The sequence below is a fragment of the Hyaena hyaena genome, unplaced genomic scaffold (genome assembly GCF_003009895.1).
Source record: "Hyaena hyaena isolate Hyena2069 unplaced genomic scaffold, ASM300989v1 scaffold_51, whole genome shotgun sequence".
In the NCBI taxonomy this organism is placed as follows: domain Eukaryota; kingdom Metazoa; phylum Chordata; class Mammalia; order Carnivora; family Hyaenidae; genus Hyaena; species Hyaena hyaena.
The window spans coordinates 4,616,170-4,643,523 of NW_024080683.1; the positions used below are offsets into that span (position 1 = coordinate 4,616,170).

Below are 27,354 nucleotides of genomic sequence, written 5' to 3' on the forward strand. Positions count from 1 at the left end.
AAAACCTCCTGCTTCCCCAAGACCCAAACTGTAATGGGCACATTCATCTGATAGTCATTTAGGACCGTCTTCCAGTATAAATCAAATGTTATTTTTAAGATTTTACGCTTCTTGAAAAAATACAGGCAAACGGACTACAAAACCTTCAGGCGAATTCTTACACCCAGGCCAGTGTCGCAGCTGTAGAGGAAAATACTTACTCTTGTGTTTGGGCTGCAACAGTTTCTTGCCCAAGTACAGCACTACCGCCATTACCACCATGTAGTTAATTATGGAGCCGACACGAGAGGGGTAGGCGATGACAAACAGGCCAAGCACGTCAAAGAAGACCATGTTTCCATGGCGATACTTTGAAGAAGAAGGCAACATATCAGATGTAGCTAGATATTTAAGAACGGCTAAGATGTTGTCACCTATCAGTAAAGAAAAGAAAGATAACGAAGTTGAATACGCCGCGTGACGTTCGAGCAAGGCAGCGCGGGGACAGAACGCGAGCGGCGGCACTTTTCCACCGTCCCCATGTCTCCCCCGCGCCTGCCTTCCAAAACTTCTCAGGGAAGGCCCGTCCTCCACAGTCTCCTCTCCGCTCAGAAGCTCGGCCACCTGGCCTTCATCTCTCCCTTGTCCCACAACTATTCTTCCCTTGCGGTCACCAAACCCAAACACGGCTCCTCAGCCTGTGCGCTCAACCGTATCTCAGGGGGCGGCCACTGCTCTGGTTACCAGAAATTCGGTGTTGACCCAAGAGACAAAGAGCCTGTCAGAGGCTCACAGGCACCCAACGAGGAATCACACACGCCCTACTAGCGAGTGTCAATTCTATCTCAATTTGACAACTTGGTGAAGACAAGTCCGGGCGCCCCGTGGAGTCTGAGCGGTCAGGGAGGCTCTTCCGCGTCAACGCGCCCACACCGGGCACCTCTGTCCCGCCCGCCGCCGCGGAAGCACGACCGGCGCCTGCACACGCGGCAAGAGCTGCGGGGCCCCCAACTCCGAGGGAAGCTCGCGTACAGAACCAATCGAGTCCTGAACGAGGAGCCCCGGGCGGCCCCGGGCTCCCCAGGGGTGACTGTGCTCACTCCCCAACGGGGCAGGAGTCGGAGCGGAACACAGGAGCGGGGAGAGGGCGCGGAGCCTGACTGGTGGTCCCGACACTCGTCCCACCCCACTTTGTCTGCCGTCCACTCGGACGCCACACCGTCTTATCGTGGCATTTCTGTCACCGGCTTCTCCGTCTGCCCTCAAATGCGCTTTCCCCGAGAGCTCAGGCTGAGTCCTCTGTTCCGCACACCGTTCCCATTCTCCACGTGTTTGTGGTTTCCTCCAAGTCCTTCATGCCCACACCCAAGCTCCCAGTTCTGCCGAGAGCGCTCCCGCCACAGGGCACTGCCCCTGGCTGGTCCACAGGGCCCGTCTACACGTGACAGAGTCCACAGTCTCCTCCCTCCGCGACTGCTCTGGCTCAGGTCACTTTCCCACGTCCCTATCATGGCCGATGGCACCATCCTTCCCCGGGCAGCCGTCTCTGCTGCCGGCCACCCGACCCGTCCTTTCCTTCTAACCGGGTGGCTCTTACAGGGCTTCCGTTCAGACTGCAGTCTGCCACTCCAGTCCGCAACAGTCCACACACACACACACACACACACAACCTGACTCACACTCTGCTCTTGCTCGGAGCGTCCTCTCTCCACACGAGGCCAAATCCTACCAACTCGTGAATCTGAGGTTCGTCATCAGCCGCCCCTGCCCTGACTACTCCAGAGCTCTGTGGAAAGCAGGTGAACTCTCTTGCCCCGTGTTGTCCAGACACTTGTTCTAGAACCCACTCACCTGCCCCCACACCTGACCTGGACTGATGTAACTTTTCTACACCTGGGCAAACTGCCCAAACACGTGCCTGTGCCTCCTCCAATGTATGGCTTCCATTCTGGCTACACGCCCATCACTCAGCAATCCCACGGGCAACCCTGGGCCCACTCTCCTTCCAGGGCCTCACCATCAATGGTCTTATGTTCTTTGTTGCTAATCTAGACTTCAAGCTAACATTTGGGCCCTCATCTCTGACTCTGAAGCCCCACCTGCTCACACACACCACACACACGCCCCCCTGACGCACAGCTCCCGGGATATTTACAGGTTTGCGGGTCACACACTCCATCCTCACACAGATCACAAGTTTACATCTGAATACCAACCTGCTCTCTGAATGGAATCTGTTAGAATTCTGTCCGCCGTGTCATACTTGGTGTGATAAATGTACCCATTCTCAATAAAAGCCAAGTCAATGCCTAAGACACACAGGAAAACAACAACAAAAAACCCAAAATGTTAGTTTGCTTTAAAGATCAACCTTTCTTTAGGCCTATCTGTTTAATGTACCAAATTCCAAAAAGACAAAACGTCAAAGAAGTGCTGTGACTGCTTTGTCACACTTATGAGTGAACGATAGAAGTTCCCTTGCAAGTTCTTACAGAATCCAAGCCGTGGTACATACTGGCCAGGGAGTACACACACTGGGAGACACTGAAGTCACACAGCAAGGCGTGGGCACACAGAGCTCAGGGGGCCACGGAGCCCGTGCCGTCGCGGCCCCTGCTAGGCCCAGCCACGCTCCGGCTTCCCAGCAGCTGCAGGAGCCGCCAGGGGAACGGGCAGAGCCAGAAGGGGCACAGCGGAAGTGCCAGGCCCCCAGGGACACACTACCACCTGTGGGCAGTGAAGTGCTGAGCAGCCGCCCCGCTCGGCCGCAGCGTGGGGCAATACGACGTGTTCCGGGAAAGGCAAGCATTTAAATAGACCAGAGTTTAAGAGAGAAGAAAATTACCAGCAAATCAGTTCCAGTCCAGAATATACAGCTCCCACATAGAAAACACGCTCTCAGAAAAAGCCGTTTACTCACAAACTTGCGAAACACAAAACTTGCTTCTGGTTACTGGCCGTCACCCCACAGCCCACAACAAATACCTGGAATGTTCCCGAAGTCCCTGTAGATGCGGAAGTCCGTGTCCGAAGGGATGATTCCACTCTGAAAAACCTCCTGGGCCACCACTGACGCAAACGGGTGTTTGGCGGCGGAAACGTACGCCTGGACCAGCCACGGGTTTTCAGGACCTACAAGGACAGGCGAGGCCACAGCACAAGGTAACGTGGTGACTTTCAACACACCCAAAACGGTCCTGCGGTCGTCTGGAGAGACAGGTCCAGACTTTGCTCTTTCATCTTTTTTTCTGTACTTTCTAACACTTCTCTGGTAGGTGTGTACAACTTTTACAATGAGAAATCACCTTTCAGAAAACAGAATTATTTTTAATTATAAAATAACAGCACTATAAAAAGTTTAAGTTTACAAATGAGAAACTACCCAACATTCCATCATCCTGCGACAACTACTGTGATTTTTCTATCTTCAGTCGTCTTACAAACACCTGGCCGTGTACACAGCTGCATCCACTGCACTTTCATTTAACGTACTGAACATGTTCTCCTGAGCTGCTAGGTATAAAATAATCATTTTAGCATCTAAACTTTTCACTGAAAATACCCTAAATTCTGTATTATTACTGTTCATATTTCTTATCATTATTCATAATTCTGCATTAACATCTTTATGCACATAAGACTTTTTCAAACGCGGGAGATTTGTCTTTGGGACAGTGAGATAAACTGCGCTGCTGTTTGCAGCTGCGCTCTGCTCCCTCCCACGTGACTCATCACGCCTCCCGCGGAAGGAGCACATCCAGGCTGCACCCTGTTCCCCGTAGGTGCGGCCTCAGCAACTGCTTTGGCCAACAGACTGTGAGCCGAGAAACGACCCTCAACCGAGAAGACGCACAGGGGCCATCACACAGTCCCTCCCGCCTGTGGACTTTGGCCATGAGATCAATACGTCCCTGACTGGGCTTCTCCTTCAGTCCAGGTCCCACAAGGAAGGACACATGGAACAAAACATGCAACTTATGTAACCACAGTTACTCAGGAACCAAAATGTAATGAGCAAGAAATAAGCCTCTGCTGTTGTAATCCACTGAGATGCAGGGATTGTTTGTTCCAACAAAATTTAGCAAAAGGTGACTCCGGTATGCACATCAAGTCATTGTATTTTGGGAATCTAAGAATATCAACATGTTTTAACTTTATAAACAAATAATCAAATTGCTTTCCTATTGAAAAAAATGACCATAAAAGGTGGCGACAGGGTGGAGTAGCGCTACAGAACTGAACACCCAGGTGACCCAGATACTAGTCACCAGACACGGATTTTAAAATAACTATGATGAATATGTTCAGAAACACACCAAGAATTTTACAAGTGCAATCTATCAAAAAAAAAAAAAAAAAAAAAAAGGAGTCAAATGGAAACCCTATAAAAATTGATGTTGAGAATTTCAATACATGGTTTACTACCAGGTTAAACACAACAGAAGAAAGAATTATAGAGCAACAGAATTAGAGCATAGGAAAAAAAAAAAAAAGGATGGAAACTATGGAAATGTACATAAGAGATATATGGGGCACAGTTAGTTCCAGAAAAAGAGAATACAGAATGCAGCAGAAGCAATGTTTTGAAGAAATTACAGCCAATAATTTTCTAAAAGTCACAGAAAACATCAAGCTATGAATTCAAAAAGCTCTACAAACCCCGAATAGGATAAATACAAAGGAAAAAAACATACCTAGCACTAAGACCTTTGCTTTTTTTCTTTTTTGACATCAGTATTTATTTAAATTCTAGTTAGTTAACATACAACCCAGTGATTCATCACTTACATGTGCTCATCCCCACAAGTGCCCTCCTTAAGGCCCATCGGCCACCTACCTCCCTTCCAGCGCCCTCGGTTTGTTCTCTGTATTTAAGAGTCTCTTATGGTTTGTCTCCATTTCTATCTTATTTTTCCTTCCCATCCCCTATATTCACCTGTTTTGTTTCTCAAATTCCACATGAGTGAAATCATATGATATTTGTCTTTCTCTGACTGACTTATTTCGCTTAGCATAATATACTCTGTTCTATCTATGCTGTTTCTGTGGAAAACAGTATGGAAGTCCCTAAAAAAAAAAAAAAAATTAAAACCAGAACTACTCTACCACCCAGCAGGATCTCTGCTTCTGAATACCATGACCCACTGAAGGGAGCAGGTCTGCTCAGGGAAGGGCTAACCCCAGCCCCAGAGCTAGGAAAGAACAGCAGTCAGAACACCTTGTGCCAAGAAGCGAGCCAGTGTCCAGGAAGCATCTCGGGGACGCAGGCTGCCCGGGGAGGAGCTACCGCTGGCCTCACTGGAGACCATCCATGCGTTAAGATCACAGCAACAGTACAGATCATCCGTAAAATAAAAACACATGAAACACGGAAATAAATACACTAACAAGGGAAAAGAGAAAAGTCTTTGAGAATTCCAACTAGTAGCTCTGGACGAAATGACGGAGTCAGAACTCTTAATACCTGGCTAACGTCAGAGTGAAAATGCTTTGGAGCAAGAATCTCCAGGTTGCTGAAACCAGATTGGAAGCTCATGAGAAACAAGGCAGGTACAGTCTCAGAGGGCCTATTACAAAGGGGAAAAGAGTAACTTCTCAAGGCAGAAAAACCTGGCAAATACCATCAACAAACGACCAGAAGTCACCATCATCAGTGCCCAGACAGGGCCCACCTCCCAACGGTGCACAGAGGGCATAGACGGGAAAGGAGGAAGGGAAAACAAAGATGAGGAAACCTAGGTGATCAAATCTTACCATGTTAAACTACCGTTACTACTACAATCAGACGTTAATAACCAAATTAGTAAAATACTATGAAGGGGCGCCTGGGTGGCTCAGTCGGTGGAGTGTCTGACTTTGGCTCAGCTCATGATCTCACGCTTCGTGGGTTAGAGCCCCGTGTTGGCCTCCGAGCTGACAGCTCAGAGCCTGGATCCGGCTTCGGATTCTGTGTCTCCCTCCCTCTATCTGCCCCTCACTCGTGTGCATGCTCTCTCTCTCACAAAAATAAACATTTAAAAAATCTTAAATAAAATATTATGAAAACCATACTGAAAAACAGGCAAAGCTAAACTAGAAAAGAGAATATCCTGAATAGCAAGACGATAATGGCCACTCTGGGGTGAGAAGGCGGGTGCTGTGTCTGAGAAGAGGCAGGTGAGAGCCACTGGGAGGGTGTGACGGAGCCCAGCTTCTCCTGTCACCTGGGGTTTAGAGGTATGCACCTCACCATGACTAAGCTTTACACCTCTGTATTTGTGATGTGTGTGTTATAGAATCACTGTGATACAGCTAAAAATAAAACATGACAATCAAATGCTATTTGATCCTGGATTGGAACTCTGATTTTTAAGAAAACAAAGACAGGTGCCTGAGTGGCTCAGTTAGGTGTCTAACTCCTGGTTTTGGCTCAGGTCATGATCTTGGGGTTCATGAGTTCAAGTCCCGCATCAGACTCTGCACTGACAGCAGGGAGCCTGCTTGGTGTTCTGTTTCTCTCTCTCTCTCTGCCCCTCCCCTGCTTGTGTTCTCTCTCTCTCAAAATAAATAAACTTAAGGGAAAAAAAAACTAGGTCATTACTGAAACAATTAAAAAACTAGAAAATATCTATTAAGTAACAGTTTTATTTCAACATCCTATTTTATGAACGTCATAAATGTACTGTTAGGAAGGGACATATTGTTTATCTACTAAGATGATGGTTTTTCTCCTTTATGCTGGTGAAATAGATTGATTTTCAAATACTAACCCATCTTCATTTAACCATTCATTAAAGTTGCAGGATATAAAATCTCTACATACAATAATCAGTTACATTTCTCTATACTAATGACAAAGTGTCAGAAAGAGAAATTAAGGAAATAATCGCATTTATAATTGCAACAAATATAATAAAATACCTAGGAATAAACTTAACCAAGGAGGTTAAAGACCTATCCACCTAAGTCAGTCTTCAGACACTGATAAGAAAAAGTGAAGATTATTTATTTCCACAAATAAAAGGAAAGATGACAGTCCATGTTCAGGGGCTAGAAGGACTAATACTGTTAAAATACTGTTAAAATGTCCCTAATGCCCAGAACAATATGCAGATTCAATGCAATCCCTATCAAACTTCCAAAGGCATTTTTCACAGAAATAAGACAATTCTAGAATCTGTATGGAAGCAGAAAGACCATGAATGGCCAAGACAATCTTAACAACAATCCTGGAGGCTCCACACTTCTGGTTTCAAACTACACTACAAAACTACAGTAATCAAAATAGTATGGCACTGGCATAAAACAGATACACTTTGATGGAACAAAGAGCCCAGAAATAAATCCACACATACATGTTCCTGTGAAAGAAGCCAAGAACATACAGTAGGAAGGAACAATCTCTTCAATAAATGGTGTTGGGAAAACTGGACAGCCACAGGCAAAAGAATGAAATTAGACCACTCTATGTCATCATGCTCAAAAATTAACTCAATCTGGATTAAAGATTTCAGCATAAAACCCAAGACTAGGGGCTCCTGGATGGCTCAGTCAGTTAAGCGTCCAACTTTGGCTCAGGTCACATAAAAAATGATCTGTGCTCAAGAGCCTGGAGCCTGCTTCAAATTCTGTTTCCCTCTCTCTCTGCCCCTCCAATGCTTGCACTCTGTCCCTCTCTCTCTCAAAACAAAACCAAAAAAACCCCTATGTGGGTTTAGTAAGTTCTCTGACATTGGTCTTAGCAATGATTTTTTGCATTTCCACACCAAAAGCAAAGATAACAAAAGTTAAATAAATGGGAATATATCAAGCTAAAAAGTTTCTTCACAGCAAAGGAAAACCATCAACAAAATTAAAAGGCAATCTGCAGAATGGGATAAAATATTTGCACATCTTATATCTTGATAAAGGGTTGATATCCAAAATATATAAAGTACTCACTCAACTTAATAGTAAAAAAAAAAAAAAAATCTAATTAAAAAGTAGGCGGAAAATTTGAAGAGATATTTTTCCAAATAAGACATCCAGGTAGCCAATGGGTACACGAAAAGGGTCTTACTGTCACTAATCATCAGGGAAGTGGAAATCAAAACCATGAATTATCACTACACACCTATTAGAATGGCTTTCACCAAAAAGACAAGATCTAACAAGCGCCGGCAAGGAGGTGGAGAAAAGGGGACCCTGGTGCACTGCCGGTGGGAATGTAAACTGCAAGAGCCACTCTGGAAAACAGTGTGGATCCCCATGGACACTGCAGCGGTATCTACAATAGTCAGGATATGGAAATAACCTAAGTGTCCATCGATGAACGAATGGATAAAGAAAACGTGGGATATGTGTGCAACGGAATAGTACTCAGCCATACAAAGGAAGGAAATCTTGCCATTTGCAACAAAATGGATAGACCTGGAGGGCATTGTGCAAAATAAGTCATACAGAAAAATAAGCATCATATGATCTCACTTATATGTGAAATCTGAACAAAACAAAAACCCAAATTCATAGATACAAAGAACAGACTGACAGCTGCCAGAAGTGGGGGCTGGGGATGGCTGACATGGGTGAAGGTGATGGAAAGGTACGAACTTGCAGTTAAGAAATAGGGGCGCCCGGGTGGCTTAGTCGGTTAAGCGTCCGACTTTCGCTCAGGTCATGATCTCGCGGTTCGTGGGTTCGGGCCCCGCGTCGGGCTCTGTGCTGACTGCCAGCTCAGAGCCTGGAGCCTGTTTCAGTCTGTAACTCCCTCTCTCTCTGACCCTCCCCTGCTCATGCTGTCTCTCTCTCTCTCCTAGAAGTAAATAAAAAAAAAAAAAGAAATAAGTCCTGGGGACGGCACGTACAGCAGGGGACTACAGGGAATGATACGGTATTGGTTTGGAGTTGCTGTAGGAGAGAGAGTAGATCTTAAAAGTTCTCATCTCAGGAAAAACCCCTGCAACTACGATGATAAATGTTAACTGGATTTATTGGGGTGATCATTTTGCAATATATACAAATACTGAATTGTTCTGAACACCTGGAACTTCAGGGGAAAAAAAACCATCCGTATTCTTGGAATAAGCTCAACTCCATTGGAAAACATAATGTATACACACACACACATACACGCGCGTGCGCACGCACACACTGCTGGATTCAGTTTACTAATATTTTATTTAGGATTTCACATCTAGGTATGGCAGTTACCTAGCAAAGCCGAGCAGTTGCACATGTGATGACTCGTTAATTCTACTCAGAAGTGTGCATACACAGGGATGCCTGGGGGGCTCAGTTGATTAAATGTCTGACTTTGGCTCAGGTCATGATCTCTCAGTTTGTGAGTTCGAGCCCCGCGTCTCGCTTTGTGCTGACAGCCGAGTCTGGAGCCTCCTTCAGAGTCTGTATCTCCCTCTCTCCCTTCCCCAACCCTACTCGTGCTCTGTCTCTGTCTCTCAAAAATGAATAAATGTTGAAAAAAAATTTTTTTAAATACTTGTAAAAAATGTAAGACCCATCAGGAGGAAAGAAATTTACAGTTTTAAGGATCTGCTACTCGGCCTTCATCCCCTTAGAGAGCTCCAGCCCAGCTCCAGCCTCTCACTGATCACCTGCTGAGGCTGATGGGTCAAGTTCTGGTATAAAAAGGAAGCCAGACGGGCAAGTCAGTCAGGTCCTGGGTGAGATACACCCCAAAGTACAAACAAGGCAAAGGGAGCCCCCTTAGACGAGAGATACCAGAGCTGAGGATTTCACGTGGTGGTGATGACTCTTGAGAGTCATCAAGAGTCACCGACTTTACAGGTGAGGGACTAAAGCACAGAGCACTTGTGTGACCTTGTTCAAGGCTGCTCGCCACGGGTGTGTGCTCCGGGGGGTCTGAACGTGGGCTGTCCGACTAGAGTCCGTGCTGAGTGTTCCCAGGCCCAGTGGGACAAGCAATCCCACTTGTGAGGCAGTTTGCAACAGACGGGAACAGAGAAGTGAGCAGCAGCGTGGGTGAAGGAAGTCCAAAGGTTTCCTTAAGGAGAGAGGAAAGGCACGTCGTGTGCTGACGGAAACGATCTCACAGGGAGGGAAAATTAACGATGGAGGTGGGAAAACTGTTTAGGTCACCATTAATACAAGCAGTCTCCTAGGCGTGGGCCCGGAAGGGGTTCTCAATTCTTCAGTCTTCTTAGCAGCTGAGAAGACACTGCAGGACTCGATCTGTGTGTCTCCACATGCATGCACTTCTACACCATCAAGTCCTACGACTGGAAACATCTGCACATTTTTCAAACGGTACCCATGGCTAAAGTGCCGCAAACCACGTCCATCTACACTTTCACCAGCTCAGTATGCAACCGCCCCCTCTACATTCATCAGCACTGGGCGCTAAGCAGTCTACTTACTTTTTGCAAATCTAAAATTCAAAAAATTCCCAATAAATAAAATTTTTAAAATTCTTATCATTATTTGAATTGATATTTCTTCTGAAATAAAAGCCTAATTACTTTGTTGGGCAGTTTCGTCAAAAACTTAAACATAAATTCACCAGATGACCCGGGAATTCCATCCCTGGGCATCCCCCAGAAGAAAGGAAGATGCGTGTCCTGCACACAGACTTACAAACAAATGTTCACAGCAGCATTGTTCGTGGTGGCCTAAAATCAATGCAGCTACCCACCAACTGACAAATGGATCACCAAAAGCCACTATTTCCGTACAGTGGAACGTGACTCGGCCGTAAGAAGGAATGAAGTATCCCCACGCGCTACAACACGCATGAACATTAGAAGATAGCACACGCACTGAGAGAAGCCAGACTGAGCGAGCACGGGGTCTCTCTTCGGGGCAAGGAGGAGATTCTAAAGTGGCTTGCGGTGATGAGTGCTCAACTCTGTGCACAGACAGAAACCAAGGAATTTTACCGCAAGTGAGTGAATTACTGGGTATCTGGGGGTAGAGCCACAGGGGCAGGGTACTGTTTGCCGGAGAAAAAAAGGAGTCAGTGACCCCCTGGCTTTTGGGCTTTCTGCTACTCGAGGACGGCAGTATCTGAATTTCTCACAGGAGACAGATATTAACTGGTTTAACCTATTACTTTGTAACACCTTCAAAATTATGAAGTCAGCCTTCCAGAGTCATGATAGAAATCACTAGTCTGATAAGCTTAGTCATTCTTTCATGCATTCTGGCCCTTTAAAAAAATGAGGTAGTAAGGACTATTCCAGTCCAGGAAAGACTGTGTCTGAGGGACGAGGCAGCACACCGCCTTAAGCAAGGAGCTTCGGGGACAGGGCCTGTGCCGGCTGAAGGCGCCCCGCAGGACGCGAACCCCGGCGGCCTTCCCCTCTTCCGGTCAAAGGTGGAAGCAAGCCGTCCCCGCCAGGAGGCGGGGCTCCCGCGGGCAGCAGCTGCAGGTGACACAGGGACAACGGCTCCGGGCATCCGCGCCCGGAAGGCTGGCAGGCACATGCTGCAGCCACCAGGGTCAGCCGCTGACCCTCGAGGGAAGCGCGGCCCAGAAACCCGGGGATGGAGGGACACACTCTGCTCTCCAAACCCCCTGCAAGAGGCCCCTCCGGAAAACATTCCTTTTCAAGTGTGAGGATCTCACTCCCGCACGAGTGAGGTATTGACACTGTACCTACAGTCAGCCCTCCAACAACACGGCCCTGGGCTGGGCCAGCTGTTTGTGTGCGGGTGTTTTCAATAAACATGTATGATGCTGTCAATGTACTTTCCTGTTTTCTGCACCACATTTTCTCCAGCTCACTTCACTGTGAGACTGTAGCATACGGTACCCACAACACAGGGAAGGGGGCTTAGCCGACTGTGAGCAGTCAGGCTTCCGGTCTACGGGAGAACTACCCTCGTTAGCTTCTGGGGAGTCCAGAGTTACACGCAGATTCTGACCACACAGGAGGCCAGGGCCCCCAACCCCTGCGTTGCTGAAGCGGCAACTGCATACTGGTAATAATTGGTCACAAGGCTGTTCTGTGCCTTTATTATTCAAGTCATCATATGCAATGCAGAAACCCAACCCGTACACAAGACTCTAAGGAGTAGAAGTAAAGCAGTGATGACAATTCTGGTTCTAAATTCAGATGGAGGGCGCGGATGTGCACTTAGCCCCGCCCTCTGCTCCGGTGACACCCACCCCGGCTCCAGCAGGCAACACTCCCCAGCTGGCAGTGACTCTCTGACTACAGTCTGTTTAAATCTTTCCAGATAATACAATTATATCAAAAATGTACACAATTGTGCAATGTTTATGTAAAACTATCTACATTCAGTGAAAAGAACACATACCAAAGGCCAGTCACACCCAGCAAAACTGAGTACTCAATACATGGAAATGAAGGAAGGAACTCTGCTCAGATCTACCTCGCCCTTGGTAGATGTGTTTTACCCTCTCTGGACTGCGTACGGATAAAACATATTTTTATACAGATGCACAGATACACTCAGGAACAGTACGGACCACACCTGAAGACTGGCTGCTTCGGGTCCCGGGAGTACAGGGGCAGCGTGCGGGGTAAGGGCCGAGCGCCTGCGCACTTCCGGGGGGGAAGCATACAAAGACACACTCCTGCCCGTGCAGGGCCCTGACATTTTCACTGGAGGACAGACATGATGTCAGCTTTGTGTATGGAATCTTCTCTTGCTGTTTTTTGATCTGGTGGTTGTTACATCAAATAATGCTCCCATCCTGACCGACCCCAAGAACTAGAGGGGCCCGGATAGTAGCGTAGCATCGACTGAGCCCTTCAGATACTAGGACCAGCTTCCTCTCAGTAGTTCAGTGAGGCGTTACAGCAAACAGGAAGGTCTGTGAGTTAGAAAGAAAGGAGCACATTGCTCCTCATCTCATGACCTTGAGATTCTCAGAGGTTAGCTGACCTAAAACATACATCCACTTTAAACAGTGAAAGCCTAAAATAACTGATTGGAGATTAATAAAATATAGTTCTGTTTAGCTTATATATAAAGACATACTTAGCACATAGCACATCTCAACCAATACCTCGTGTGTAGAGGGCACTAAAAAACAAGTTCTCCATCCGCTTACTCACTTCTCCCCTGGCCCATCTCAGGCCCCTCATTATAGAATGCCTACCAAATGTGTTTGTCTGGCTAAAATGCACTATCCAAATTCCTAACACAGTGGGAAAATGGCATGAAACTTCCCAGATCAGACTTTAGGAAGCCCAGAGCTTTGAATTCTGTTAAGAAAGATGACAGGGGTGCCTGGGTGGCTCAGTCAGTCAAGCGTCTGACTCTTGACTCTAGCTCAGGCCATGATCTCAGTTTGTGAGTTCGAGCCCTGCATTGGGCTCTGTGCTGGGAAGTGTGGAGCCTGCTGTGATTCTCTCCCTCTTTCAAAAAAAAAAAAAAAAAAAAGATGACAAATGATACTAACTTAATGGATGTTATCCTTATAATCTACAACCTTGCTGTCCTTTAGAAATGAAAAATACTTCTCTGGCTAAAACATTACTGAATTCTGTGACATTCAACTCAAAGATAACCCTTTTCCTCATTTCAATTTATGAAATGACTGCCACTTAATGTTACTTATGTCATAGTCACCCACAGTGGATAAAGGCAAGTCCACCACCTATGTTGGCGGTAAGATCGCAGGCCGGGCCACCGGGTCCAGTCCCGCTGTGTCTGTTCCCAACTGTGAGCCCCGGGCAGGCTGAAACGACCCCCGCCTGGTTGTCTCATCTGCAAAATGACGGTAATGACAGCACTCCTCCCTCACGCTGCTCTGAGGATTAAGTGACATATCTACGATGCTTTGGACACACTTGCCATGTAATTAGCACAGCGTCTTAGCTGCTATTTACATCACCGTGTTAAAAACCCCAACAGCAACAGAGACTACCTCATGCTCTAAAAAGAACGTTCATTTCATTAGAGAGATTACTTACATTTGAAGAACCTCCATGTTTACAAATGCATGAACTGCACTCAAGTATAGGATGCCCCCGCGTTAAGATGTAAAGCACAGCCTCACGTACCTGTTTGGAACACGAGCTCTTTCCCTCCCACGCCCGCGGCCTCCAGGTTAATAAAGGCACGAATCAGGCCGGCCCAAGGGTGCTGTGTTATGAAACCATGACTGGCCTGAATAAGAGGGAAATAAAACAGATGTAGGTTAAACAATCTTAAATTATCAAGGTCTTTCTTTTGCTTAAAGACAGAACATCTCTGCTGATAAGGGGAAGACTCGGAAAACGATCCTTTCTGTCAGCGGCAGGACCTCGGGACACCCATCCGCTTCTCCATGCACACTGGCTGCGTGCAGCTCGTGCAGCGGAAAGTCACCCTCGCAGAAGGCAGCCTCATCTCCGCGAGGGGTGCCAAACGAGGCCCCCCGTAAGTGGGAAGCGGGACAAAGCAAGAGAAGAGAAGGGACAGCTCCCATGCTGTGTGCCTGCCTCAGACCATCGCGGACACTCCGGGGCCACAGATCACCCGACGTGCTTAATTACGCCGTCACAAAGCCCTTTTATGAATCAAACACAGACAGCACCACCTGAGTCTGAGTACTGAACGTCTGTGCGCAGTGGCCGCGGACACTTCACAGAACTCCACGGACAGTATTTCTTTTGCATATTGTTAATGAGCCTACTCAAAAGCATACTCGAAATGCCTAAGTGAGCCTTCGTGATCGTTCCCATTATTACTCAGGTCTAGTATTTAAAAGAGTAACCTCTCACTTGTAAGACATTCTCCTCGGCACCGTTGAAGAGAAATATGACAGCGTGATGCAGGGCTTCCGGAGACGCCGACAGGGCGCGGAGCACCTCCAGCATCACCGAACAGCTCACGGCGTCGTCGCTGGCACCTGTAAATCAGAAAGGGAGATTTTGCTTCTCAGATTGGAGTTTTGGTTTTCTTTAATTTTTTTATTTTAGAGAGAGAGCACAAGAGCAAGGGAGAGGAACAGAGGTGGGGAGAGAGAGAGAATCTTAAACAGTTCCCACAATCAACGAGGAGCCAAAGTGGGGCTCGATCCCATGACCCTAGGATCAAGACCTGAGCTGAAATCAAGAGCTGGACACGCAACCCACTGAGCCACCCAGGCGCCGTGCCTCTCAGATTTTAAAACTTTTATAGTATGAACCGTCATGACTAGGAATGGGGTTTTCTCATCAAAAAAGCACCACAGGAGAATCGGCCACCCTCCTACACTGCTGGTGGGCATGTAAACTGGTGCAGCCCCTCTGGAAAACAGTGTGGAGGTTCCTCAGGAAACTAACAATAGAACTCCCCTATGACCCAGCAATAGCACTGCTAGGAATTTACCCAAGGGATACAGAAATGCTGAGGCATAGGAGCACATGTACCCCATGTTCATAGCAGCACTCTCCACAATAGCCAAAACAGGGAAAGAGCCTAAGTGTCCATCAGCGGACGAATGGATCAAGAAGATGTGGTTTATCTATACCATGGAATACTACATGGCAGTGAGAAAAAAAAAAAATCTGGCCATGTGTAGCAACATGGATGGACCTTGAGGGTGTTATGCTGAGCGAAATAGGTCAGGCAGAGAAGGACAAATATCATATGTTTGCACGTATAGGAGGATTAGGAGGAACTTAACGGAGGACCAAGGGGGAGAAGAAGGGGGGAAATAGTGGGGAGAGGGAGGGAGGCAAACCATGAGAGACTCTTGAACGTCGAGAACAAACAGGGCTGATGGGGAGGGGAAGGGGGGAGATGGGCATGGAGGAGGGCACTTGTGGGGATGAGCACTGGGTGTCATATGGAAACCAACTTGACAATAAACTATTTTAAAAAAAAAAAAAAGCACCACAGGGCACCTGCGTGGCTCAGTGGGTTAAGTGTCTGACTCTGGCCCAAGTCATGACCTCACGGTGAGTTCAAGCCCCTCATCGGGCTCGTTGCCGTCAGCACAAAGCCTGCTTCAGATCTTCTGTCCCTTTCTCTTCCTTCCCCACTTGCACATGCTCTCTCAAATATAAAGATGACACTTAAAAGACAAGAAAGCAAGCACCACAGTGGCTACAAGGCCAGAGGCACAAGTGCGCCGGCCAGCGCCGCCACACTTCATGAGGACGGGGTCCTCGCCCGGTTCGCCTGCTGACTCGTCTAGAACCCTGCCCAGCCGTGTCCTAGCTGCTGAACCATCAGCCAGGCAGGACCGCGGTTAATACTGAAAAATTGCTCTCTGGTCAAGCCCAGGCAATCTGGTCCACGCTCCGTCCTCACTGCACGTCCTCTGCAGTCTTCTCATGGCTGGGGCTCCGGCTTCCTGCATCACCTCCCGCTCCCACCCCCAGCCCTCCCTGCTTCTCTTCCTGCCGGCATCACAAGGCCGCACATCACTCTGCGTCCACAGGGAGTGCGGTCTGGCTGATGTAACTCTGTGATGATCATGTGATGAAGGGGATTACGGATGAAAAAGCAGAGATGCCATCAAAGCTGGGAAGACCCAGGAGAGGAGACCAATGACCTGAACAGCCTCCCTGGTCCCAGCACTGAGAAAGCAGAGGACCTCACCAAAGCACTTCCCTCTTCTGGACTCGGAAACTTCATGTATTAATTAAACATGATTATAAAGGTGACTTTAATACCCTGATTTTTTAAAAGCTCTATATGAGGTAGTTAAAGGAACAGACTAGACATCTGAGGACTTTGAGGAATCACTGGGAAGTTTTGTTTTTTTTTTCAGGCAAGGTAATTCATGGTACTATGAGCATGTCCAAACAGAATCCTTATCCTTGGGTGAGAGCAGACCGAGACACAGAGGACTTAGTATGGCTGAGATCTGCTTCGAAAACACTCAGGGGTTGCAGAGTTGTGGGCAAGAAACAAGCCTGGACATCTGGGCGGGTATGCTCAGGTTAAACAATTTGGTTTTGCACATGTTTGAAATTTTCCATAACAGAAAGTTGACAGAGTAAGTACGTACGTAGGCACAGCAATAACCCGGGCAGGAGCCTTCCTGGGTTTGCACACTGGGAGGCAGGAAGTGACAGAGTTTAGCGTGGGTTTCAGAGCAAGAAAGACTTGGGAGGTAAATTCTAGCCGTTATTCTCCCTGCACTTGCCTAGTCAGTCGGGAGGGCAGGGCCAGTAATATTTTTCTGAGGTGTGTTGAGAGGATTACAAGAAAATGTGGTCCAAGCCAGTGTCAATTGTTCCTTCTCGTCTTTACAAATTTACGAAAGGCTCTGCAGGCAGCTAAAATGCTCGTTCTGGCGCTGTGAAATTCCAGACCCCAATCCTACTCAGGGCGAAACTACTCATTAGCTATTCTGGTCTTGGTGGTGATCACCAGGTTGTATTTTAATCAAAGCGAATCAAAGTAATAATTATCTAATTACCACCAAGTAGAAAGTATACGGTAGCTATTAGTAAAAAGTTAACACATTCCCACAACCAAATGAGATTAATGGTTTTTCACTTTGACACTAAGTTGCTTTCATGCAAACAGCAAACGATAAAATCTGTATTCAAAGTAAGAGAACAAGAAATTGAAGGAAATATACACAGGGCTGATGAAAAGTTAAACTGTCCACTTATCTTCCTTTATCTGAATGGTTCTGGCATCTGAGAACACGGCCAGACGAGGGTTAAAGACCTTTAAGAAAGCGAAGGCAAGTGAGAGGGCGGTATCTAGAAGGGCCGGGTGGTTTGCCAATGTGCTTTTCCATTAGAATTAACCCTGAACTTGAAACCACCACTAAAATAACTCCATGTCTCTTCTACCAACAACCTGGAACCAGGCAGCAGACCCAAGTAGATACTTAAGGCCTTTCTGCGGGTAACTTTACTCCGAATTGGTATCAGTTCCTAAGTTCCAGATACGCTGGTGAGAAGAAACAGGTGGAAAAACTCCCCATTCCCCTTAGTTCATCCACTGAAAGGATACAGGTGACATCTACCACTGTAGGCGACAGTCGATGTTACGACTCTGCTTTTCCACGATTTTTATTTTTAAATTTGCAATGGACAGAAATTTCCTGGAGATTGCTGGCTAGGTATTCTTATACAATTTTAATTAAAACTGGGTTCCAATGACCCACAAAATAGCCATTCTCTCATTCCTGGACCCCATGTATGTGATTTATAGCAACTGGCACTGTGTTTCTGATACCTGCACACCCTGGTGTTAATCTGTCCCACCCAGGAGTTTAAGCATTCTAACAGCAGGCACGGAGCAACCCTTATTTTACAGCCTCTCTGAAACAGGCACGAAGGGCTCCTGGCCTCCCCAGTGCGCACAAATGTATTTCTGACTCGATAAGGCAGATGTCTGTACACGGATACTCGAAAAAACATGTTACCTTCTAAGCGCAGTTGGCAAGCTTTCTGATTAAAGATACCCTAATGTCAATCATGTCGTGGAGCAAACAAATTTTGTCTTTTGTATGTATAACTTTTGTATCTTTTGTTTTATGTTTTGTATCTGGATGTTTGCTGTGAGCCTGCTATCCGTTCAAGCAATCCAGAAACATTACAGTGAAGTAACGATTAACAGGAATTAATCTCCATTCTGCAAGGCAGAAACGGGGCAGAGAAGAGGTTAGGTATTTTGCCAAAAGGAACATTAACTATACTCTCCTTCCTCTCAAGTGTAGCTCAAAGTACCGACTGGCCGGAACCCCTGCATCTGGTGCCACCTCGGTCTCTGATTAGTGGTGACCAGCTAAGTTTATTCCTTTGACAAAAGACAGGGTTGAACTAGACGGAGCCAGACACCATCTCAGCCCCTCTATCCGTGCCAGGATTCCACTGCAAAATGCTACCATCTTCCATTCATCCCTTCTTCAAATCTAGCTCCTGGAAACACTGCTCTCGTGAATCTTATGTTTAAAGCTGGAACTTCAAGTTAGGGAGCTCCCCTTCACTCTACAAATATTTTGTGTCAGGCACTATCCTGAACATCAAGTATTCCATTTTGCCAAAGTCTTTTCAGAGAAAGATTTGTGGAACAATGAGCTCTTCTAAAAGTATGGCATCTCCAGTGGCTCCAAATCCTCACTTTCCAGGGCGACCCACGCTGCGAGGGGAGCTGTCCTCCGAACCCAGCCTCCCGCAAAGGTGAAGCCTATTCCTTCATCCCAAATGCCCACAGCCTCCTAGGAAAGGTAGCTGAGTAAACACCTGACGCAGCAGAACCTACCGCCAGGGCTCAGGGACACACACTGGCACATTGCCAAGGCAGCGGCGACCTGCGGACACACTCCCTGCCCTGTCACTGGGCTGCTGGCCCTAACGTCCAACAAAGAAAGAAAGAAAGCACTTGAGAGAATAGTGGCGGTGTGGATCTTACTATTCTAATTACCTTCAATTCCATCACGATGAAAAAGGCGGCTTGTCAAAGAAATAAGCAAATAAAACCCCCCAAAATGGTGCCCTCCAACTGCCCAAGCAGCTTGGGGTGAAAAAGCTCTCCGGGCGCACTGAAGTCCAACTCCAAAATGACTAAAAGTAAGGTACGTACCCGGGGAGTTGGCCACGGAGTCAAAATGACAGTTCGCCAGGACAGCGTGCTGGGCCCCGTCCCTGGGCTCCAGCTTTACCACCACATTGGTGATGTTGTCATAGTAGCTTGTAAAGCCCCCCAGGAAGTCGATGCTAAAGGAGCCGGTGGGCCGTTGGACATCTACTGAAATCCTGTGAAGGCTGCTGCTTTGAACTTCAATCAGTTTAATCTGTTCCAAGAGATAACGGACCGTCAGAATCTCATTTTCTGGACTTCCTGTAGTCCTGGGGCCAACAGATGTGATGTGTTCAAGATAATCCCTAGAAGGAACCGAAAGAAGACGATGACTAGGCTCGCCAGGCTTGAAATGAATGCTTAACATGGGGCAACTCTTCCCAATGCCCCTCCCCCAGCCAGCAAAAAACAGTTCTCTGACCTCTCACATAGAAGAAGGCTGACTTTTATTATTTCAGGTACCCTGTGAAAAATCCCTTCTAAAGTTCCATCTGCTCATCACGCCTTCTGTGAGTTCCTCCCCACCAGGCCCACTCCCAAACTCCTCCTATCCTGGGATCGAAGACTAGGGATTCCACCTAAACCACGTGGATGCTGAAGGCTGGACAGACAGACTCCGGCCTCCCCGAGCCACGCTCTGGAGAGCCCCTGACTCTGAGTAGCAGACGCCAAAGAGCAAGGTCATGCAAAGAAAAACTTCCGATTGTTGACAATGGACTCAGCCCTCTCGGTAGTGTACACACCGGCCCTAATAACTTCAACTCAGGCCCAAGCCAACCCTACCCCTAAAACAAACAAAAAAAAGAGCGTGTTGTCTTTTCACTGCATTCCAAGTGGGCAAAAAGGGAGTGGGGGAGGTGTGTCCCAGAAAGTCTTTAATGAGCTTCCAGCACTTTGTATTCCAAAGTTTTAAAAACGCAGTGGCTGCTGAGAACTCCATTAACTTGTGGTCTGAGGAGCTTTGACCTACTTAGGGTTACAATACCTTTGACTTAATCACCTTTCCCAGCGTGCTCAAAGGTCTCTTTCCTTGAATCCAGAATAAAAACAAGGAAAACCACCCAATCTTACACACCAGGGGCCCAAGGACAAGCTCCAGGGGCCCTGAGACCCGTGAAACGGCAGAATTTCGAAGGTGCCGTCCTGCAGGAGAGGCCCCCACGCTCACAGGGGCGAGGGCCGAGCCCCTCCGGCAGTCAAGAGCACGGAGATATCCCCATTATCACCGCCCCACCCAATCCGAATTCATCAACCGGTCTAGATCCACCTCTCTCACTCCCCATTAATGTCGCACGGAACGCAGGAAGGCTGCTGAAAAGTGGAAGTTACTCCGGAAGATGGGGACGACTGCCACCCCTCCACGCGCCCAGGGGCGCAGAACGGAGGCGGGCAGGCCGCGCAATCCGCCCCCCCCCCCACCGGGCCGCCCCCGACCGCACAGCCCGCTCCACCCGGGCCACGCCAGCTCCGCCACCCGCACGCCCAGACCCCGCCCCGCACGCGGCCGCGGCGCCGGCGAGCCCGGGCGGTCCCGCGGGGGCGGGCGCACGCCGGTGCGGAGCCCGGGACCCGGCGGCGGCCGGTACCTGGCTTGGCGTGCGTCGAAATCCCCGGGGCGCCCGGCGGCCCCGCGCAGCACGAGCTGCCGCAGCGAGAGGTGCACGAGCGCCCGCAGCGCGAGCAGGTAGAGCGCCAGCGCCAGCGCGGCGCGCGCCTCCGGCAGTCCGGTCCCCGCGCCCCGGCTCGCGTCGCCCCCCGCGCTCCGCTTCCGCGTCCTCGCGCCGCCGCCGCCCGCGGCCGCCGGCGGCTGCGGCGCCTGGGCCTCCCCCCCGGGCTGGGGCGCGGCCGCCGCGCCGTCCCGGCGCTCCCCGCCGACGCGGTGCCGCCTCACGGCCGCCGGCTCCGAGCCCCACTCCATGGCCACGAGCCCTCAGCCCCCAGCCCAACCGCTCCGGCCCGCGACGGCCCCGGCAGCAGCCGCGGCCGCCGCAGCGCCTCCTAGTGAGCGGACGGAACCTGCAGAGGGCCAAACTTGTTCTGATTGGCCCGGGCCGCGACCCAGCCTCCCAGGGCCGGGGGCGGCGGGCACCGCGGCGGGGCGGCCCCGGGTGGGCGTGCCGGGTGCGCGCTCGCCCGCGGGGCGCTCGGCCTGCCGTGGGACAGAGATCCCCAAACGGAAGGACACCCACGAACCTGGGAACGTGAGAAAAGTGAGAGGCCGCTTTTCAAAGACCGCACATGGTGCACCGGGCGGGATCCCGGGACAGGCTCCGGGAAAGTCGGCTCCCGGCTCTTAACGTTAGAAGTAGGACTGCGCACCCGAGGCCCGGCCGAACGCCTCCACCTACGCAGTCCGAACACGCATCTGCATGGCCTGCCCGGCGGCCCGCGCTGCCGTGGTCTCCATTTAACAGATGCAGAAAAATAACAGCTCTTATTTGCTGCGCATCTGCCGTGAGCCAAGCACTGTGCCCGGTGCTTTCATACTTTATCTCGTTTGGTTCTCCTGAGCACCCTGAAAGGGATGCTTATGCTTTACTCCTACTGAATAGTTGAGAAACTTACTGGCAGATGAAGAACTTAAATCCGGTTCAGTGGGACCCCAAAGCAGCATTCTGCTCCACTGCTGAATATGGGGGGCACGCTGGAAAGGAAGGCTGGGGACAGCTCTTCCTCCCTCCGTGTCACCAAGAGGCGGAGCCCTGGTTTTCAGGGAGATGCTCAGGACCACCTAGGTTCCTCCCCGCCTGCTGATGCGCTGAGCCTCTGTGCCCCCAGACTGTGACTCCCCCATGGAGGCGCCGCACTTGCAGGACTGTGAGCCTGGAGCCGCCCCCCCGGAAGGTACACCACCCCGTGTCTGCTCCAGGCCAGGGCCCAGGCCCGCCAGGAACCGAGGTGCTCCCTATTCCCAGCTCTGCGGCCACACAGCCCTCTGCTCTTTCCTGCTCACCATCTTTCCTTGTACAACAGGGTCCTCTCCTGAGTGACTCATCTAAATTGCCTGGAGCGTTCTTCCCGCTCGTCCTTGCCGAGTTACCTCTTATTTCTCCTTCAAATCTCAGCACAAGGGGTACTTCCTCAAGCAAAAGTCTCCTAATCTGGTAAAGCCCGTTTCCCCTCTTTGAAGGCTCTCCTAATACCAAATGTGCATGTCAATTATTTTAAGAGACTGTGAGCTCCATGAAGGCAGGAATCAGGTCTGGTTTTGCGCACCATTTTAATGCTCTCCTCTTAACACAAAGCAGGATGTGTAGTAAGTAGTCATTAAAGGTTTCTCGGCTGAGTCATAAAATGAAATTTTATGGCAACAGCATAATTTTCACTAAGATCCTTTGTAGCCTGTGAGGTCCATGAGACCAAAGGCAATGTCTATATCTTATTTATTCATCACTCTGTTCCAAGAGGCTTATCTCTGTGCCTAGCCCATGGTCGTCACTCAACACGTATTTATTGATTGAGCAAATGAATATATATGGTCTTTTATAAGAACCAGCTTTCTTGCTCTTCTCTTTCCAAAACTCTAGCCCCTCTACCATCTTCAGAAGATAAGACTTCAGAAACAGCCTCATCTGCTGTAGCATAAACAAGACGTGGAGCTCACTCGTTCTCAGGGGAAGGGCGCATATGTCCCACGGTCTTTTAAGCTTTACTTATTTTATGCGGTCACTTTTTGTGCTGGGTGGGTACCAGAAAACCTAGGGAGAAGCTGTACCCCTCACGAGCTGTGTTAATAGTTAAATCATCTGAGGTCTTTTTTTCCGAAGGATTAAGCACATCTGATGATATTCTGTGGGAAGCAGTGTAACTAGAGAAGGAAAGAGCCTGGTGTTGATCCTGAATTGCGTTCCTTTGACAGATATGGCATTATGCAAGTTACGATCTCAGGATCCTCATCTGGGATCATGGAGATCATGTCTGCCTTACAAGGCTTCACTAAGGATCAAGCAGCTAACACAGATGATAGATCCTCAGACATAAGTCTCATTAAGTAATATTTTCCAGAATGTTCCTTTTTTTTTAAAATGTTTACTTTTGACAGAGAGAGAGTACCAGCAGGGAAGGACAGAAAGAGAGGGGAACAGAGGATCCAAAGCGGGCTCCGTGCTAACAGCAGAGGGCCGGAAGCAGGGCTCGAACCCAGGAACTGGGCGATCATGACTTGAGCTGCAGTCGGATGCTTAACCAACTGAGCCCCCCAGGCGCCCCCAGAGTGTTCCCTCTTATACAATCCTTTGCAAATTGGATCAAAAACCATTTTCCTATTGTGATCATCGTAGAGGCCTGGATGGTGGACACTCCTATAGTTGGGGTCCTGGGCGGCCGCTTCTCCCTACACTTGTATAAACTACGGTATTCACAGGTTGAGTATTTGTAAGCTACCAGTTGTTGGATGGCTAGTCTGTCAGATACTGACCAAGGTGAGGAAACAGAACACATCAATGTTTCTGCCTGTGCAAAGCTTACATTCTAGGTGGGAGACAAGAAACAGAGTGTGTGTTTGTGGGTGAATAAAATGTCACATGAAGTGTTGTAAAAAAAAATAATAATAATAAAGGTAGGGGCACCTGTGTGACTCAGTCGGTTAAGGGTCTGACTTCGGCTCAGGTCATGACCTCAAGATTCATCAGTTCAAGCCCTGCATCAAGCTTTGTGCTGGCAGCTCAGACCCTGGAGCTGCTTCAGATTCTGTGTCTTCCTCTCTCTCTGCCTCTCCCCTGCTCATGCTCTGTCTCTTGCTCTGTCTCAAAAATAAATAAACATTAAAAAGAATTTTTAAAAAAGAAAAGGAAAGCAGGTAACTGAGAATGACCTAGGCTGGTTTTTAGGTGGGGTGATCAAGGAAGATCTCGCTAAAGAGATGACATGCACGGTAACCTGAATGAAGCAAGGAGGGGGGCCGTAAGAGCCTGAGGAGAGAATGTTCCACGCAGAGGAAAACGGTCAGGTGTTCAGAAGCACCGAGTAGGGCACGTGGCTACAGCAGACTGGCGGTGATGGAGGGGAGGTGGACAAGTCGGCCAGCGCAGCGAGGGCATCCGTGGTCACAGCCAGGACTCGGGGGTTCTGAGCCAGGAAGGGCCAAGCGTAAACTACAGGTTGTAATAGTCCTCAGAGTCTCAGAGCCCCACAGACCGTGCCCAGATCACAGAGGCCGATAAAGGACTTTGCTAACATCTGGCCTTTGAAGTGTGAAGCTGCTGCTGTGTCACTGTGTTTGTGTGGGTCGGAGGACCCCGGGGAATCGAGCACACGCCCCAGCTCCCACGGGTGAAGTTGTTGAGTGTGGAACAGGACATGAGAGGCTTTGGGGCTCCTTCTGGTGACGTGTTGATGACTGGGGTTGACTTCACCCCACTTGGCAGACGAGCGACAGAGTGAGAACTAGACCAGCTGCCAGGCACAGAGATGTCCCAGGTCCCTTCTATTTTACCATCTCTCCGGTGTTTCCCAGTAACCTGGCCAAGTTGCGTGAAAGGGCATGCAGGCTGTCCGGATTCAGGTGAACATGCCAGTCTCTGTCTTCCCCAGAGGTCACCCCCAGAGCTGATAGGCCCCCTTCTTTGGAAGAGGGGTTACTGGGGCACCGGATGAAACTTCTCCAGCCTGAGGTGGGCAGGCGGAGGCCTTTTACCTCCTGCTATGGTTACGGTTGTAGCCAAGGGAGGTCCCGAGCCAAGACATGAGAAGAGACTCCAGACCAGCTGCAAAAGGCAAATGGGCGGAGAAAATTGGCTCCTTGGGGGGGAAAAATCAAATTGGAACCTCACACCGTATTATACACCAAAAGAGAAAAATAAAGTAGAATTCAGAATTAAACATAAACTTTTTAACTGATGAGAAATATGGTAAACATAAGACTCAAAGCAGACAAGGGCTCTTTAGCCAAAAAAAAAAAAAAAAGTAAAAGAGGGGCGGTTGGGGGGGCTTAAGTTGGTTAAGCTTCCAAATCTGGATTTCGGCTCAGGTCATGATCTCACAGTTCATGGGATCAAGCCCTGCATCAGGCTGGGCGCTGACAGCGCAGAACCTGCTTGGGATTCTCTCCCTCTCTCTCTGCCTCAACCCTGCTTGTGTGCGCTCGCTCTAAATAAATAAATAAATAAATAAATGTTAAAAAAAATAGTAAAAGAAATCATAGAGGGAAAAACCCCATCAGACTACACAAAACTGAACAATCACCAAAAACATGGAAAGTCAAATGACAAACCTGAAACATTATTTTCAACAAATCTAAAAACAAAGGACTAATACACTTTTGCTCTCATTCTGTCTTGATAGATAAAATATAAATATGAAATTACATATTTATAACTTATTACAAGTTAATGCATATATTTAATGTAATCATATGTTAAAATCAATTTTAAAAAATCCCAGTGCCTCAACAGAAAAATATGGAAAGCATTCATCCTTTGTATCAAAGGAGCACATATGAAAGTGTGGACCATTAAAAACAAATTTTTTAATGTTTATTTGTTTTTAAGAGAGAGAGAGACAGAGTGTGATCAGGGGAGGGGCAGAGAATGGGAGACACAGAATCTGAAGCAGGCTTCAGGCTCTGAACTGTCAGCACAGAGCCACACACAGGGCTTCAATTCACGAACCACGAGATCATGACCTGAGCGAAAGTCGGATGCTTAACCGACTGAACCACCCAGGTGCCCCTGGACCATTTTTAACTCACCATGTTGAAAATGTTCTTTCGTTTTGGTTTTAATTATAGTCTGTACTGCTCACAAAAGATTAATTGATAAGCACCTTTATTTGATGCAGGGGGGATACATACTGGAATGCCCTTCTAGAAAGCAACTTGGCAAGATGTACCAGGAGCCTTCAAAGAATTCACAACTTTTAAAGTAGTACTTTCAGATGGAGGAATCTAGTGAAGATGTGATTTTAAAAAACTGCAGAAGAATCTCCATCTATAAAAATCACATATGTGAAGGCAGCACCTGGCTAGCTCAGTTAATTAAGTGTCCCTTGATTTCGGCTCCGGTCACGATCTCACAGTTAGTGAGTTCGAGCCCTGTGTCAGGCTCTGTGCTGACAGCATGGAGCCTGCTTGGGATTTTCTTTCTCTCCTTCTCTCTGTCCCTCCCCTGCTGTCTCCCAGTCTCTCCGGCTCTCTCTCAAAATAAACATCTGAACAAATCAAATAGGTGAAAACTACTTCAGCATATAGAAATAAAGGAAAAGTCAAATAAATTAGAGCCCACCTAGAGTGTGGAATATCACATAATATTAAAATGCAGCATTACAAAAGTCTGTTCAACAATGTGGGAGAATTGCTCATGTTTTAAATACCAAGAGGAAAAAAAGATACAATATTGAATAAAGAATATATCGGATGGATGTTAGATATGTGGAAGGAAATACACCAAAGCGATGAGAGCAGTTTCCTAGGAGAGGTATTTTCCTTTTTTATTCATTTCTCTCGCTGTCACCTCCCCCTGCGTGGGCTTGGGATTCCCTGTATGAGCCTCAGACAGTGAGGTCAGGCCCTCAGCCCTGGGCTTGATAAGAGACTTGAACTCTGCCACATAGTAACCGTTCTGAAGGTAATTAATAAAGTGATTCAGCATGGACGTGATCCAACAGGACCTCAAGGTCAAAACCTCATCCTTGGCCTGTGCTCCTCAAATACATTTCTAGACTTAAAAGCTTAGAGCAAAGATCCAGAAATTAATGAATTGCTACCCCCAATAAAACAATTCTAAAGAGACCTTTTCACCGAACATATCATTCTTTAGATTTAGGCAGTAACACAGGAGACCTGAGGTGTGTGCTTCTAAATGGCTTTGGATTTTAAATTTTCTTCTCCTTCCTTCTCTGCATATTCTTTGTGTTAGAGGAAAAGAACCCAAGAATCTTAAAGTGTCCAGGGATTTATCTGAGGAGCACATACCTGGGACTCTGTTTGCATTTCTCCCTGGGCTGCAGGGGAAG

General features: G+C 48.2%; 1 protein-coding gene and 1 long non-coding RNA gene across 2 annotated transcripts in view; one reads left to right on the forward strand and one right to left on the reverse strand.

Moving 5' to 3' along the window:
* Positions 1 to 21,380, reverse strand: part of ERMP1 (endoplasmic reticulum metallopeptidase 1) — a 42,327-nt gene extending 20,947 nt beyond the window's left edge. Inside the window, exons 1-7 of the mRNA XM_039230802.1 lie at positions 20,991 to 21,380; positions 19,408 to 19,709; positions 14,652 to 14,779; positions 13,950 to 14,055; positions 2,965 to 3,111; positions 2,196 to 2,288; positions 201 to 413 (exon numbers count right to left, since the gene is read on the reverse strand). Of these exons, the coding sequence (XP_039086733.1) occupies positions 201 to 413; positions 2,196 to 2,288; positions 2,965 to 3,111; positions 13,950 to 14,055; positions 14,652 to 14,779; positions 19,408 to 19,709; positions 20,991 to 21,322 (1,321 nt within the window). The 5' untranslated portion in view covers positions 21,323 to 21,380. The remainder of the gene's footprint in view (positions 1 to 200; positions 414 to 2,195; positions 2,289 to 2,964; positions 3,112 to 13,949; positions 14,056 to 14,651; positions 14,780 to 19,407; positions 19,710 to 20,990) is intronic.
* A 2,267-nt stretch (positions 21,381 to 23,647) lies between these two features.
* Positions 23,648 to 26,377, forward strand: LOC120230967. Its single transcript, XR_005528224.1, has 2 exons — positions 23,648 to 23,767; positions 26,182 to 26,377. It is a non-coding gene; the product is annotated as an uncharacterized LOC120230967 (long non-coding RNA).
* The last annotated feature ends 977 nt before the right edge of the window (positions 26,378 to 27,354 follow it).